We start from the raw sequence: 17,023 nt of genomic DNA, 5'->3' as shown, positions 1-17,023 counted from the left end.
GATCATGTGACAGGGATCCTAAATGCCTTGCTTCAGTATGTCCTGGTTTAGGGCAAATTTGGTAGAGAATCTCCAAAGGGGGGGGGCCCCTCCAGTAAGCAAACCCACACGGCCCCTCCCCCCAACCGGTTTGGGAAGAATTCCTCGGAGAGAAGTGGAAAGAACCTGTTTATTTAGCAGGCACAGCACCCCCCAGCACACAAAATTAACAATAACAGATGACACCAGTCTGAAAAAGATGACAAATTCAGAAAGTCTCTCTCGGGAGTGGTCGCTCTGTTATCAGTCCCTCCGGCGCTGGGGCAGCTGCTGCAGGCCACAAGGTGCAAACTCTCGGTGTTCCCAGGTCCCAGTCCGGAGCAGGTTCAAGTTCTTTCTAAAAAGAAAAGGAGAAACAGTCCAGGAAGAAATTTGGACTGTTTAGCTAAACTAGCTAATGAGCAGAAGCAAGAGCAAGCAGAAGTGAAGCAGAAGCAAGAGCGAGAGAGCAAAGTGAAAAGAAAAAGGAAAAAGCAAAAGCAGCACAAGCTGCGGCCCTGTCTCTGTGTCCCGCCAGGCTGATAAGAAAACCCAAACAAAACTTTCACTCTTCAGAGCCAGTCTTAAAGTTACAGAACATATTATCCAGCATAAACAGAACACATGAATGGGGATACAAGCATCATAAGTCACCCTAGGACATTCCACCCCTTATCCCCATATTATCAACATACTACCACACACCATGCATTTATTCACACAAAATTTCCATCTGTTCCCCCAAAATTTACAAGCAATACCCATCATGCCCTCATCACATCCCCACACTGGACCACTGAATCCAGGCCCTGTACTAGAGAGCTGCAGGATTCCCCCCTTTCACTTTACTAAATCAAAGCTCCATCTATCACTTGCTCAGGCCTTGGACACTTGCACATTTCCTTCTCCATCTTCCACTTGCCCAGACCTTCAACACTTACACATTTCCTTCTTTCTCATGTCTGTATAGTTTAATGTACAGACAATGGCAGTAACATCCAATGAACAGTGATATTTGCCTCTCATTCTCACCCCACAATCAGATCTCCCTGAGGTACACATTGTGTTGTTCCATCTCTTTGCATTAACCACTATGTGCAACCTGGTCCCTGAGCAAAGACAACCCCATGAATGGGTTTGTCTGTACTCAAGGCAGAATTGACCCACACAGTCTTCCCTAACAAACCTCTGACACGTACCACTGGGACTTTATCTCCATCTATTACATTCAGAGACTCAGACTGGGCAGGACCTGTTCGGTTGGTGGAACCTCGGGTGTTAACTAACCAGGTGGCCTTTGCTAAATGCTGCTCCCAATTTTAGAAAGATCCCCCACCCAAAGCTTTCAGCTGGGTTTTTAGTAGTCCATTGTACCTCTCCACTTTTCCTGCAGCTGGTGCATGGTAGGGGATATGGTAGACCCACTCAATGCCATGTTCGCTAGCCCAGGTGTTGATAAGGCTGTTCTAGAAATGAGACCCATTGTCTGACTCAATCCTCTCAGGGGTACCATGCCTCCAAAGGACCTGCTTTTCAAGGCCCAGGATGGTGTTACGGACAGTAGCATGAGACACAGGGTAGGTTTCCAACCATCCAGTGGTGGCTTCCACCATGGTCAGAATGTAGCGCTTACCCTGGCGTGTCTGGGGCAGTGTGATGTAGTCAATCTGCCAGGCCTCCCCATACTTGTACTTGGACCACCGCCCACCGTACCACAGGGGCTTCACTCGCTTGGCCTGTTTGATAGCAGCACACGTCTCACAGTCATGGATAACCTGTGAAATACTGTCCATGGTTAGATCCACCCCTCGGTCTCATGCCCACTTATAGGTGGTATCTCTGCCCTGATGGCCTGAGGCATCATGGGCCCATCGAGCTAGGAATAACTCTCCCTTGTGTTCCCCATCTAGGTCTATCTTGGACACCCCTATCTTTCCTGCCTGGTCTACCTGCTCATTGTTTTGGTGCTCCTCATTGGCTCTATTCTTGGGGACATGGGCATCTACATGGCAGACCTTCACAGGTAGCCTCCCTACCCTGGTAGCCATATCTTTCCACTCATCAGCAGCCCAAATTGGTTTTCCTCTACGCTGCCAGTAAGCCTCTTTCCACCTCTCCAGCCATCCCCAAAGAGCATTTGCTACCATCCATGAATCAGTGTAGAGGTAGAGCTTTGGCCACTTCTCTCTTTCTGCAATGTCCAGGGCCAGTCGAACGGCTTTGAGTTCCTCAAGTTGACTTGATCCACCTTCTCCTTCGGTAGCTTGTGCGACCTGTCCTGTGGGGCTCCATATGGCTGCTTTCCACTTCTGGTTCATCCCTACGATGTGACAGGAACCATCAGTGAAAAGAGCGTAGCATGTTTCGTCTGGTGGCAGTTGGTTACATGGAGGAGCCTCTTCAGCCCGTGTCATTGGTTCTTGTTCTTCATCTGTGACACCAAAATTCTCACCTTCAGGCCAATTTGTAATTACCTCCAAAATCCCAGGGTGATTCAGTTTACCTATACAGGCGCACTGATAAGAGCAATCCACTTGCTCCATGTGGCACTGGTGGCATGGTGAGTGGAAGGAACCTTGCCTTTGAAAATCCACCCCAGCACCGGTAGTCGGGGTGCCAGGAGGAGTTGCGCTCCTGTACCAATCACCTCTGAGGCAGCTTGGACTCCTTCATAGGCAGCCAAGATTTCCTTCTCTGTGGGAGTGTAGTTGGCTTCAGAGCCTCTGTAGCTTCGACTCCAAAATCCCAGTGGTCGACCCCGAGTCTCTCCAGGCACCCTCTGCCAAAGGCTCCAGGACAAGCCATGGTTCCTGGCTGCAGAGTAGAGCATGTTCTTCATATCTGGTCCCATCCTGACCGGGCCAAGAGCTACTGCATGAGCAATCTCCTGCTTGATCTGGACAAAGGCTTGTTGCTGCTCAGGGCCCCAGTGGAAAGTGTTCTTCTTGCGGGTGACCAGGTAAAGAGGGCTCACGATTTGACTGTACTCAGGAATGTGCATCCTCCAAAAGCCTATGGCACCTAGGAAAGCTTGTGTCTCTTTCTTATTGGTGGGTGGAGACATTGCTGTGATCTTGTTGATGACGTCTGTAGGAATCTAACGCTGTCCATCTTGCCACTTCACTCCCAGGAACTGAATCTCACGATCTGGTCCCTTTACTTTGCTCTTTTTAATGGCGAAACCAGCTCCCAGGAGGATTTGGATGATTTTCTTTCCTTTCTCAAACACTTCCGCACCTGTGTTCCCCCACATAATGATGTCATCAATATATTGCAGATGTTCTGGAGCCTCACCCTTTTCTAGTGCAGTCTGGATCAGTCCATGGCAGATGGTAGGACTGTGCTTCCACCCCTGGGGCAGTTGGTTCCAGGTATACTGCACTCCCCTCCATGTGAAAGCAAACTGAGGCCTGCATTCTGCTGCCAGAGGAATGGAGAAAAATGCATTGGCAATGTCTATAGTGGCATACCACCTCGGTGACTTGGACTCAAGCTCGTACTGGAACTCTAATATGTCTGGCACGGCAGCACTCAGTGGTGGAGTCACTTAATTCAATGCATGGTAGTCCACAGTCAATCTCCATTCTCCTTCAGATTTTCGCACAGGCCAAATGGGGCTGTTGAAGGGTGAGTGGGTCTTGCTGACCACCCCTTGGCTCTCCAGCTCTCGGATCATCTTATGGATGGGGATCACAGCATCTCGAGTGGTTCTATACTGTCATCGATGCACTATGGAAGTGGCAATTGGCACCCGTTGCTGTGCTCCCGTCAGGCGTCCTACTGCAGATGGATTCTCAGACAGCCCAGGCAAGGTGTTCAATTGCTGGATGCCCTCTGTCTCTACAGCAGCTATCCCAAATGCCCACCTGAGTCCTTTTGGGTCTTTGAAATACCCACTTCGAAGGTAGTCTATGCCCAAAATACATGGGGCCTCTGGGCCAGTCACGATAGGATGTTTCTTCCACTCATTCCCAGTCAGGCTCACATCAGCTTCCACCAAAGTGAAATCCTGGGATCCCCCTGTCACATCAGCAATAGAAACAGACTCTGTCCCCACATGTCTCGATGGAATTAATGTACATTGAGCACCGGTATCAACCAAAGCTTTATACTCTTGTGGTTCCGATGTGCCAGGCCAATGAATCCACACAGACCAGAAAACACGATTTTCCCTAGCCTCTACCTGGCTAGAGTCAGGGCCCCTCTAAGCCTGGTTATCCTTCTTTCCCTGGGCATATGTCTTGGATGTTCCTTCAAGGGGATCAGACTTGGCATCATCAGCATCATACCTGGCAGTTCGGCTATGGGCTACTGGAGCTGCTTTCTTTCTGGTGGCTTCCTTCAATACATGCACCCGTCGTACAAGAACAGCAGTAGGTTTTCCATCCCACCTCCTCATGTTTTCTCCACAATCACGCAGGAAGAACCACAGCTCAGTTCGTGGGGTGTACCTTCTCTCGCTATCTGGGAAATGTCTGCCTTGGATACCAGAACCTCTGATCTGTACTGCCGAGATTTGGAGAAGGTCTTTAATCTCCTCTCTGAGCTTCTTATGATTCTCCTCTATCTTATCCTCTAAGTTCTGCAGACATGTTTCTACCGCTGCGATTCTGGCATGTGTTGGGCCATGCACAGCATCTGCATATGCTCGGAGCTTCCTTGCCATATCAAGCATGGTCTCATCCCTCTCAGCCCTCTTCATTATGGCTAAGGCAGAAGCATATTCATGTGGCCCAAGTCGCACAAGTTTTCACCACATCACAGACGTGCATGGCACCAAGTCTGGGTTCCTAGTTGTTACATCATCTGAGAAGATAATCTCTGCCACTGCCATTTCTCTCAAGCGTTGAATCCCTTGCTCTATGGTCTTCCACTGTGTTTGTTGCATATAAAGGTCATCTGCACACAGGTATCTTTGTGCAACACTTTCCAAGACCCGTGCCCAGAGGCTCTGAGGGTTTGCCCCCCTCATAATTCCTTGGTCGATGACAGGATCATGTGACAGGGATCCCAAATGCCTCGCTTCAGTGCCATCCAGAATTGTAGCCTTGCCTGCAGCATCCCAGAGACGGACTAACCGACTAATTATGGATTCATCAGGTCGTCGGGTGTAATCCTTCCGTAGGCCACGAAGGTCCTTCAGGGAAAAGGACTCAATATTTGCATCTGATCTTGCACCCGCTGCTTTGACTCCTGATTTTATGTCAGGAGGCATTGAGGTTCCTTCTCCTGCATCATCATCATCATCCACTGGTCGATTGGTCTTGTCCGTGCATTTCCCACTTCTAGTACTGGTAGCAACAGCCATTGGTTTAGCTGCTGGCTTAGGCTCACTATCTGGTTTGGCTGCTGGCTTCGAGCCTGGGGTGTTGGCTGCAGCCTGAGTGACTGGGATAGCTGATTTATCTCCCTGCCCCCCTGCCTCTGTCTGCTGTCGTACAGTCTCCAACAGAGTGCGATAAGCATATGCCAGAGCCCAGCTCACTGCAATGACCTTTCTCTCCTTAGGCTCATGCTGGTGCTTCTCTTTGAGATATTTCCCCACCTCAGCTGGGTTCTGTATTTGTTCATGTGGAAAGTCCCAGACTATAGGGTCAGAGAATTCCTTCAGGATTTGGCCCATATCCTCCCATTTCCCACACCACTCAGGATGTTCCACACCTGAGTCTACTCCTGAGTCAGGGGTCTCATCAGCCCGTCTAGAAATCTCAGCCCTCATTCTATAGAAGCAGCAGACTGTATAGAGGAAGGTTACTAGATTGAATACCAGAAAGATGGTTTCTTTAACATTCAGGGGAAATTGAACATTCTTCAATAGGGATGCAACCGATTCAGAGGAGAAGAAGGAAAGCAAAGGCTGAAAAGCCTCATTCCCGGCTGCTCCTCCTCTAACAAACTGGACGAATAACCATAGCCAAGAACCATTCATACCTGGAGCAGACCCCAACATGTTTATAAACTTCTTGCACATCATTGCCATCAAGCCCAGCAGGATAGCTATTCTGGTCACTGCCCCTCTGCTGTAAAAACTACGTATTAGGGACAATACTAGAACTATTTCTGGATAAGAAAATAAACCTAGGGACCACAGAGGTATTAAGATCTCAAAAAACCCTAGGGACCAGAAACACATGCAAGCCTTGACCCCAATAGACATTATGAATTCAAAAAACACGGCTATTAACTGCTTTAAACAAACACAGAGTAATGGCAACCAAAATGCACTCAAAACAGGGTTTTTCCACTCTCTCTTGAGCCCCACATTGGGCGCCAAGATTTTGTCCTGGTTTAGGGCAAATTTGGTAGAGAATCTCCAAAGGGAGGGGGGGGGAGGGGAGGGCCCAACCGGTTTGGGAAGAATTCCTCGAAGAGAAGTGGAAAGAACCTGTTTATTTAATAGGCACAGCACCCCCCCAGCACACAAAATTAACAATAACAGATGACACCAGTCTGAAAAAGATGACAAATTCAGAAAGTCTCTCTCGGGAGTGGTCGCTCTGTTATCAGTCCCTCCGGCGCTGGGGCAGCTGCTGCAGGCCACAAGGTGCAAACTCTCGGTGTTCCCAGGTCCCAGTCCGGAGCAGGTTCAAGTTCTTTCTAAAAAGAAAAGGAGAAACAGTCCAAGAAGAAATTTGGACTGTTTAGCTAAACTAGCTAATGAGCAGAAGCAAGAGCAAAGCAGAAGTGACACAGAAGCAAGAGCGAGAGAGCAAAGCGAAAAGGAAAAGCAAAAGCAGCACAAGCTGCTGCCCTGTCTCTGTGTCCCGCCAGGCTGATAAGAAAACCAAAACAAAACTTTCATTCTTCAGAGCCAGTCTTAAAGGCACAGAACATAATATCCAGCATAAACAGAACACATGAATGGGATACAAGCATCATAATGTCACCCTAGGACACAGTACCATCCAGAATTGTAGCCTCACCTGCAGCATCCTAAAGACGGACTAATCAACTATAGATTCATCAGGTCGTCGAGTGTAATTTTTTCTTAGGCTTCAAAGGTCTTTTAGGGAAAAGGACTCAGTAGTGACTTCCAATTTTGTGTCAGTAATTGGTTTTGAGGGTCCTTCCCCTGGATCATTGTCGTCTATATGGTGATCGATTTTGGTTGTGTGTTTTCCTCCTCTCGTGGTAGGAGCAATAGCCATTGGTTGAAGCTCACTGTCTGGTTTAGCTACAACCTGAGTAGCTGGGGTGTTGGCTGCAGCCTGAGTGACTGGGGTAGCTGCTAATTTATTTCCCTGCCCCTGTGCTTCTATTTGCTGCCCTACGGTATCTAGCAGCGTGCAATAGGCATATACTAGGGCTTAGCTTATTGCAATGATCTTTTCTTCCTTAGAGTCATCATGGCACTTCTCTTTCAAGTATTTCCCCACCTCAGCTGGGTTCTGAATTTGTTCACATGGAAAATCCCAGGCTATGGGGTCAGAAAATTATTTTAGGGTTTGGTTCATATCCTCCCATTATCCACACTACTCAGCATTTTCCACACTTGGGTTTACTTTTGGGTCAGAGGTCTCATCAGCTCCTCTGGACATCTCAGCCCTCATTCTAGAGAAGCTGCAGACCGTATAGAGGAAGCTTGCTAGATTAAATACTAGGAAGGTCGTCTCTTTAACATTTAGGGGAAATTGAACAGTCTCAAAAAGTGTCATAACAGATTTAAAGTAGAAGAAGGAAAGTAAAGGCTGAAAAGCCTCATCCTCTGCTCTTCCTCTAACAAATTTGGCACAGTTACTAATAAATCCCCAAAACATGTTATTGGAACTAGGACGTAGGGTAGGATGAAGAAACTATAAACTATACATATCTTGAATAGATTCTAGTACATTTGTAAACTCCCTATAAATCATTATCACTGAGCTCAGCACAATAGCCATTCTAATGTGTGCCCCTCTGCTGTAAAACCCATGTGTTAGGGATAATATTGGGGTTATTTATGGATAAGAAAATAAGCCTAGGGACCAGAAAGGTATTAAAACCTCAAAAAAAGCTTAGGGACCAGAAACACATGAAGGCCTCTACCCAGAGAGACATTATGAATTCAGGTAACATGGCTATTGACTGCTTTATCTCAATTCAGAGTAAGTACAACTAAAATGTAATCAGTATAGCTTTTTTCTGTTTTCTTAAACCATGTGTAGGGTGCCAAAAACTGTATTTGTCCTGGTTTAGGGCAAATTTGGGAGAAAACCTCTAAAGGGGTTCCGCTAAAAAGCAGATTTAAGCACCCCCTCCCTCAACTGCTTTGGGAAAATATTTCCTAGGAGAAAAGTGGAAAAAACTGTTTCTTTAATAGGCTGTCCTAGGGTGACATTATGATGCTTGTATTCCCATTCATGTGTTCTGTTAATGTTGGATATTATGTTCTGTACCTTTAAGACTGGCTCTGAAGAGGGAAAGTTTTGTTTTGGTTTTCTTATCAGCCTGGCAGGACACAGAGACTGCAGCTTTTGCTTTTTTGCTGCTTTTGCTTTTCGCTTTGCTCTCTCTCACTCTCGCTTGCTTTGGTTCTGCTTGCTTTTGCTCTTTAGCTAGTTTAGCTAAACTGTCCAAATTTCTTCTTGGACTGTTTCTCCTTTCCTTTTTCTGACCATTTCGAACCTGCTCTGGACTCTCACCTGGGAAACACCGAGAGTTTGCACCTTGTGGCCTGCAGCAGCTGCCCCAGCGCCGGAGGGACTGAGAACAGAGTGACCACCCCCCCAAGAGAGACTTTCTGAATTTGTCATCTATTTTCAGAGCAGTGTCATCCGGTATTGTTCATTTTGTGTGCTGGGGGGTGCTGTGCCTATTAAATAAACAGGTTCTTTCCACTTCTCTCCAAGGAATCCTTCCCGAACCAGTTGGGGGGAGGGGCCGTGTGGGTTTGCTTACTGGAGGGGCCCTAATTTGGAAATTCTCCTCCAAATTTGCCCTAAACCAGGACATAGGCAAAGCATTTACCAGCTCAAAAAAATTTAACAATATTAAACAATAAAACCTTTTGCTGATCCAAAAGAGATGACAAACTCAGAAAGTCCCTTTTGTTGGCTGTAGTTCAGCTCACTAAGTCTCTTATCAGTCCCTCTGGCAGTGGAAATGCCGCGGCCCAGGCCAGGCCCCGGTGGGCTATAGGTGTGAGCTGCCAGTGCTCTTCTGGGTGTTCAGTCGAGAGCAGGTTTAAACAGTTCTAAGAGAAAAATAAAACCCACAGTCTAGGGAACTTCTCTGCCTCAGCTAGCTGAAAACTAACTAAAAGCAAAGGAGAGCTGTGTCCCGTCGTCCGTCTGTGCTGCAGACAACACAGTCCATGAGCCAGAATGTGGAGGAGTGAGTGCAATTTTTGAAAACTGTGCTTCTTCTCTCTCCCCCTTTGCTCTCAGAACTAGTCTTAAAGTTGCAAAACTTATTTCTGGGCTAAACAGATGAATGGGGATACAAGCATCATAAAGTCACCCTAGGACACCCTCTTTACTCTGCCTCACTCTTTTTAATTATCTCAACCTCCTCTGATGGAAAAGACAGTTTCTCTGGCAAGGATGAAATTACTAGGAGCAAAGGGAGGATCTTAAGAGATTTCTGGCAATAATGAAGCTTTCCAAGCTTCTTCAGCAGCCAGTCAGTTACCTATTGCCTCTTCTGACCACCCTGCCTGGTGTCCCCTAACATGTATTATTGCTACCCCTTTTGGTAAATTCACCACTTCCAATAGGTGAGAAATTAGGCTCTCATTAGCTAACGATTTTCCTCTGCAGGTTAATAAACCTCTTTCTTCCCATAATTTCCCAAATGCATGTATCACTCCATATGCATATTCAGAATCAGTAAAAATCTTCACTATCTTGTCCCGATATAATTCACAGGCCCTTACAAGTATATACAGCTCCACTGTCTGAGCTGACCATGTGGGTGGAAATCTACCTCCTTCCTTTAATTCCTTTCCATTAATGATAGCGTATCCTATAAATCACTTCCCTTCTACCACCCTTGAAGACCCATCCATAAACACATTTTCTCCCTCAGGCCAGGAAGTGTCTCGTAAACCTTCCCTAGCCCGGGTCTGGAGATCTATCACTTGAATGCAGTCATGGGTTTCTTCCTGGCCCCCTCTTCATGGCCGTTCACAGAGGCTGGGTTAAACCCTTCCCCACTTTTCAATTCCAAGTCCTCCTGTTCCATTAAACAAGATTCATGCTGTAATAAGCGAGCACTGGTCATCTCCTTAGAGGCTCTTTCAGTTAACAAAGCTTTAGCCTGATGGCAAACTTGAATAATCAGATATCCTCCTACTGTCAGTTTTTGGGACTCAGTTATCATCAAGGCTGTGGTTGCACAGTTCTGCAGACAGTGAGGCCAGCCTCTGGACGCTGGGTCTAAGAGCTTAGAAAAATAAGCAACAGGCTGCTGTGTTCCCCTCATGCTCTTGTACGAAAATTCCTTTAGCATGGCCTTGTTTAACATCCACATATAATTCAAATTCCTTTTCTGAGTCTGGAAGAGCTAAGACTGGGGCATTAACCAATTTGTCTTTTAATTTTCTAAAGCTTTTCTCTCCTTCTGGTGTCCATGCCACAACATTAGGACTCTCTTGGGTTAAAAAGTCCTATAAAGGTCTGGTTAAACAGAAAAATTCTCAATCCATGTTCTGCAGTACCCTACTAACTTTAAAAACTGCCATAACTTCTTCTTTGTCTGGGGTAATGGTACTTGTAAAATCCCTTATATTCTGTCTGGCTCAATACACCGCAACCCTCCAGTCAAAATGTGTCCCAAATATTAAACCTTTTTCTCTACCAACTGCTCCTTCTTTTCAGACACTCTAAGTTGCTTTTTAGCAAGAAAATTAAGTAGCTTCACAGTAGCCTCTTCAACCACCTTTTCCTGTTCCCCTGATAAAAACAAATAATCCACGTACTGCAACAACCTGTCTCCTGAGGGTGGAGTAAACTCTCTTAATATTTTTTGCAGGGCTTGCCCAAACAGAACCGGTGACTCTGTAAATCCCTGTGGGGAGACTGTCCATGTCAATTGTTGTTTTACCATCTTCTCTCCTTCCTCCTGCTCCCACTCAGAGGCAAAATACTGTTGACTGTCCTCAGTAATTGGATACCCCGAGAAAGCATCCTTCAAATCCAGTACTGAATAATACTGATGTGAAGAAGGGATCTGATTCAGGATGGTATAGGGATCCAGAACTGTGCGATGCCTTGGTTTGACAATTTCATTTATTATTCTTAGATCCTGCACCATTCTGTAGGTTCCATCCTGTTTCTTAACCAGCAGGATAGGAGCGTTATAAGGAGACATCCATGACTCCAAAAGACCTACCTTTAGCAGGGACTCAATGACAGGCTGTAACCCCTTCTTTCCTTCCCTTGAAATAGGATATTGCTTTTTAGACACCACTTGTCCTGGTTGCTTCAAAGTAATTTGGAGAGGCTCTATATCAAATCTTCCGTATTTCCCTGGGGCCACTCACATTTCTGGGTTTATTTCAGCATAAACCTTCTCAGACATTTTACATAAAGTTACCAGTGTTAGGCTCTGTATCATTTTTCACAATACTAATTTGCATTCCCACTTTAGCCATCAAATCCCTTCCCAGTAAATTACAATCACAATTAGGAACAAACAGGAATTCATGCATTTCAAACCTGACTCCCACATCTATTAATAGGGGTTGAACAAAATGCACACATTCATCCTTCCCACTCACCCCTTGAATAATCATTTTGACAATTTTCCCCTCTTAGGGATAAAATTCAAGGTGGATTGAGAGGCCCCTGTGTCTACCAGGAAACACAGCTCCTCTCAATCTGGACCCACCTTAAAAGTTAGCAAGGGCTCCAGTGTGGTAGGTTCCTGGTATAATGGGAGCCCCTGACACCCCTAACAATCTGTCTCCATTATCCTCTGGACTTCCTCCTCCTGAGGATCCAATTGTTTCTGCAGGCATTCTTGCTTCCAGTGTCCCTCTGCCCTGCAGATAGCACACTGATTTCTCCCCAAATGATGCCTGAGTTGGCTCTCCCCTGCTGAGGAGGGAATGCTTCTGCCACTTCCTTGTGGCCAACCCTGTCCCTTCTATCCTGGGGGACCCCTTGGGTTCTGCGGCTTATGCCTCTGGGGCTGTAAAAACTCTGCTATATCACCTTTGCTTTTTCCTCATCCCTTCTTATATACACTTGTGTTCCAGATTGTGAGGCAAGATGTATTCCATTACCATCTGTATGGCAGTTGTCTTTTGTCAAGTGGGCAGTTTTCCTTATCTCTTCCACAGTCACTCCTCCCTCCGGAGGAGACATCTGCTGATAACAGGCTATTGAATGTCACTGCATGACTGATAAGAACTATAGCATCCCATCGTGACATGCTCCACCCAGAAGGAGGAGCCAAGCATTGCTACCCAGATATAATCTGGAGATTATGGAATTCCAGCACAGCTTCTCCACTGGATTTCCCAGAGGAACAGCAGCTGCCTCTTCTTCCACTGGATTGTCAGAGGAAGACTACACCCTTTTTCTACAGGATCCCTGCTCCAGCAGAACCACACCTGATACTTCAGGAGGACTGCAGCCACATTTCCAATTAGACTGCTACCAACACCCTGACCAACAGGGTGTCAGGTTGTGTTCTGACTCTGTCAGTATTGTTTTAGTTTACTGCATTATTTATTTTATCCTTTTATTTTCTTCCCTATTAAAGAACTGTTATTTCCTGCTCCCATAATTTTTGTTGCCTGAGAGCCCCTTAATTTAAAATTTATAGGAATTCGGAGGGGGAGGGTTCATTTTCTCCATTTCAGGGGAGGCTCCTGCCTTCCTTAGCAGGCACCTGTCTTTCCAAACCAAGACAACTTGCTGTATCTTTCTAACCAGTTCATCCAGGGACTTATTCTGTTCTTCCTCTAGTCCCCCCACTACTGCCTGTGGGTACTCATTTTCCCACAGCTCAAACCCACTCATTTTTCCAGTGAACCAAACAAAATCCTTAAAAGAAAATTCTTATCCTTCCACATACAATCTGCATTTCCCAGATAGGTCTTCCTCCTCCTCGTGCTCACTCTCTTGATCACACACTGCATACCAGAGCCAGTCCTTGTCCTGTTGCAGTGTCCAAATGGCTCCTCTCCCCCAGTGCTCCTAGTGGGCACAGCTGGCAGCACCATGAGCAGCCAGGGTGTCCTGCAGCCTCATGGGGGCCAGCAGCCACTGCCACCCCTGCCCAGGGGTGGCGGGGTCAGGCACTGCCTGGTGCTGAGCCCCGGCTGCCCCACAGCCCCCACAGGCCCCCAACCCCTTCTCCCAGTCCCGCACTTCCACGTCCGGTCTTGCTGCTCCATGCCTCAACCATATCTCTCTACATTCCCCTTCAACTAATCTTTTCTCAACATATCAACACTATTTGTCCATCTCCTGTTGTCAAGACTCCTTCTCGACTCCCCTTATTGCTCCCCCCGGGCATGGATTTTAAAGACCCTTTCTCAACTTTTCCTTATTGCCCCCTTTGGGCATCCATGTCTTTACTTCTGGAAGAATGTGTAAACCAACTCCACATTCTTCCAAGGGATTCTTCAGAGATATTTTGGGATCATCATCCCTTTTGCTGGGGCCCCTTCCCAGCTTTACATTTGCTAGCTCCATGGGTGCCCTCTCAGGTTTACCTGTGCTACCCTCCATGGGTGCCCTCCCAGGTTGACTCCCCGAAGATCCCATTTTACTCACCGGTGAGATTATCAGTGGTCCTTCTCTGTGGACTCTTCACAGACCCCCCTGGTCTGACACTCATCTGTTTCCTGGACAGTTTTGGGAACCCAATCAATCGCCTGGTGCCCATCACCATCAAGGGGAGCTGATCACTGAAACTGGGTGAGGCACACCTTCAGCTCCACTCGCTGCCTGCTGCCCCTGGATGATGGAAATATCCTGGACAAGATCCCGCAAATTGTCAGGAATATTAATCCACAAACACCAGAGGTTTATGTCCAAAAAGGGGACAGAGGAGCCCTGTAACTTTATTCAAATAAAGGGAGAGGTCAATGGCATTTCCCATGGGGACTCTCAAACTGTTAGAGGACGCAGCCTCCTTTTATCCTAATTTCTCGGCTGCATTTCCCTCTCTCCTTCCCCACTGGCTGAAGTACTTGAGAAGTACAGACTTTCCCAATCAACTAATACATCTCCTTTCTAATGTGTACTCCCCCCCTTTTTATTTTTCCTTGTGTCACTGTTCTTTTTCTCTAAATCTAGAGATTTAGCACAGTCTTGAGTGGGTAACAGTCTGTGTCAATTAGTGGAATTCCTATGGAATTTATGGTTCCCCCCATTGCCTCATTCACCTCTCTGTATCTAGCCTTATCTACCATCAGGCCCACAGTTTGTTTGTAAAAACACCTCCTCCTCATTCCTTTCACTTCCAACTGGAACTATTCTATTTATTTAATTTATATTACCAGAATTTGAAACTTATTTATGTTTTATTCAAGTTGCTAAAAGATAGGTTGGTTCCTGCTGGCATATTAAATTTAATCAGTTGTAACCATGTCAGAAAGGAAACACATTGGAAGGAGGCTTCTGTTTCTGTTGACTTTAAATAATTCCTGTGATAACTCTACAGTAGCTTGCTTAAAAAAGAGAAATAGAGAAATTAGACAGGTAGCCAGATAGTTATCTCAAACAGATAATTACTTATTTAAAGTTAGATTAAAGCAAAAGTAGTATTTGCATTTAAAGATATTAAGATCAGATCCAAGACATCATTCCTCCTTCAAATTCAGATCAAGCAAACATCTAGCCACTTAATTTCTGAGGGTTCTTGATTCTACCATCAAATCAAAAGGGCTGAGGGGGTTTTTTCATCAGTTAAGGCTGTTTCTCTTTAGTTTGGAAGGATATCAAGAAAGCAAAATTTTCTGGGACCAGAGGAAACCTGGTTCTCACACAAAGCTACTCAATAGCATTCAAAGCTTCTGTAAGAGTTCAGCCATTTTATTTCTAACCAAACTAGGTGGCACCTCAAAGCATCCAAAAAGACTAGGAAGTTTATGTACAGCTGCGACCGGTACCTCCTGCTCCTGATCTTTGGTAATATGGTTAGCATAACTAATGCCATTTTATAAGGTAAATGGCCATTCTCTGTGACTGAGTTGGTCATGTATCGGTCCCTTTTTGCCTCCTCAAGGTCTTGAAGGTCCTTCACACTATGCAGACTTTTCCCCTTCCCTATTGGCCTCCAGATTTTTGGACACCATGCTGACTTCTCCCCACCTTACTGGCTTTGAAGGTCTCAAGGCACATGGTCAAATCATCATTTTCATTTCTAGTAGGCATGATATAAATTATTGAGACCACACAGTCAGTAGGTGCTAAGAACATTATTAGTGTATAATTGCTGAATCATTATCTGGAGACCCAAGATCCCTACTAAGGGCAAGTGATCAACGAAATTAACTTCTGCAAGAACAGAGGCTTCTTATCTGAAGGATCCATATCCAAGAGAAACATGAATTGTTGATGCCTAAAAAATTTGCAAAAGTTAATGATGGAAACATCTGGATTAACAGACAAATCACAAGGATGCTGACAGAAAATTATACTGTACTCCTACAAAATATATGCTTGTAACATTTGTTGCTATGCTATACCACGTTTATGATTAGACAATTAGAAATCTGCATTAGTAGGTGGATTATTCATATCATACCCTTGTAGTATAAGGTATAAACCCCCTAAAAATACCTTGTTTGGCTGAGACATCTCATGCACTTGAATAAATACATACCTTTGTAATTCTATACTTTGCATCCTAGCCTCTCTCCTCAGTCGTCACAGGCCAAATTTGTAACACAGGATATCCATAGCTGATTTTTCTTTCTTATGATGGCTTACACATTTTCTTTCCTATGATGGTGAGAGGGCAGTGCGCAGCCACTGGCTCCCAAGGCCTGTTTAAGGAAGCGGTACCGCTGACATAAAGCCCTGTGGCCACTTTATGAGGCAGCACTAGATCCACCGTGGTGGGTGGGCGGATGGGAGGGGAAAGACGGACATTCACTGCCCCAGGGTCTAGTGGTCTGAGTTTGGAGAAGGGCTAACAGACAGCCAACTGGGGACAAGCCCACACCACTCTCCGCTACGACGCCACTCTCCTCGACGGAGCGCCGAGAGACGGCAGTGGAGGAAAAGGAGCGCCTGCGCGGTACGGAGTAGCGGTGGATTAGGCGGAGGATTGCTTCCTGCGCTCCTGTCGCAGTTCGGAATTTCCAGTGCGCCTGCGTGTTGGTGGAGGGGAAGAGGGCGGTGTCCGGTCCCGTGTTTTGAATGTCTCGATGCGGCTAGCTCACTATTTGGCAGGAAAGTGAGGAGGCCTCCATCCTGGTGGTAGAGTTCGTGTACGGAGAGGAGGATCCGAATGTAGCAGAGGCGAATTGGAGGCAGCAGTGGTGACTGCGGAGTGGGACAAACGAAACAAGGGGAGCAGTTCCCCATACTGCTGCCGCAGAGAATCTGGGTGGCCTAGTGAGACAGGAGGACTGCTGCGGCTGCAGTGCTAACACTTCTAGACTATCCTCCTGGCACTCCCAGGCGCCCATCCCCCCAGCAGGTGAGTAGTGAATGCGAGGGAAGGGGGAAGGGAAAGGAAAGCACAACCTAGGACCGGGTAGAACCGGAGGGAGTCGCTGTGGAACGAGCTCGGAGCCGCGGTTCGTAGCTTTCCCTCCCCTCCTCCTTCCCTGCGGCTGACGTTATTTTTATACTTGCGGTGTTCCGTCTCTTAACCGTTTCTTCTTCACTATCTGCCTCAGCAGCCCGCCTAAAAGCCGCGGGAGGCGGGCGAGAGTGGGGGTCTTCAGACTCTCTTCCCACGTATTGCCCCGACTCCTTGGCAACTACCACTGTTTTGGGCTTTGGGGACTGCTGCTCTCATTTGGCATGGCCCCTCCCGGTATCTACCCCGCCCACATCGCGTCCGTTGCTGGAGAGAAGGGGTCACAGCTGCACATTCCCCCTTCCTCTCTGTGGAT

At 46.6% G+C, this 17,023-nt stretch overlaps 2 protein-coding genes across 7 annotated transcripts in view; one reads left to right on the top strand and one right to left on the bottom strand.

Annotated features, from left to right (window-relative positions):
• Window positions 1–151: 151 nt before the first annotated feature.
• On the bottom strand, window positions 152–16,224 carry LOC118701495 (Friend virus susceptibility protein 1-like). Of its 4 annotated transcripts, XR_008508921.1 has the most exons (4): window positions 15,781–16,224; window positions 13,725–13,925; window positions 1,652–6,615; window positions 152–376 (listed from the first exon to the last, which is right to left on the bottom strand). XR_008508921.1 is itself a non-coding variant. In XM_054517761.1 (3 exons), exon 3 carries the CDS (start codon window positions 6,173–6,175, stop codon window positions 4,769–4,771), a length of 1,407 nt encoding a protein of 468 aa, XP_054373736.1. In that variant the 5' UTR covers window positions 6,176–6,615; window positions 13,725–13,925; window positions 15,781–16,224; the 3' UTR covers window positions 152–4,768. The 4 variants fall into 4 exon arrangements, 2 of the variants coding, with proteins under 2 accessions (XP_054373736.1, XP_054373737.1); XR_008508922.1 differs by having other exon boundaries at window positions 152–1,793; XM_054517761.1 differs by having other exon boundaries at window positions 152–6,615.
• LOC118701494 (spindlin-Z-like) overlaps window positions 16,166–17,023 on the top strand; it is a 110,671-nt gene continuing 109,813 nt past the window's right edge. For 2 of the 3 annotated variants that reach the window (XM_036406136.2, XM_036406137.2), the window contains exon 1: window positions 16,169–16,602. The gene's annotated coding sequence lies outside the window, so the exon portion shown is untranslated. Of the gene's footprint in view, window positions 16,603–17,023 lie in introns of all 3 variants that reach the window. The other variant, XM_036406140.2, reaches the window with a different exon arrangement.

This window comes from Molothrus ater, chromosome W (assembly GCF_012460135.2).
Source record: "Molothrus ater isolate BHLD 08-10-18 breed brown headed cowbird chromosome W, BPBGC_Mater_1.1, whole genome shotgun sequence".
NCBI classification, from domain to species: Eukaryota; Metazoa; Chordata; class Aves; order Passeriformes; family Icteridae; genus Molothrus; species Molothrus ater.
The sequence above is the reverse complement of the archived record's forward strand: the minus strand, read 5'-3'. Positions and strand labels throughout refer to the sequence as shown.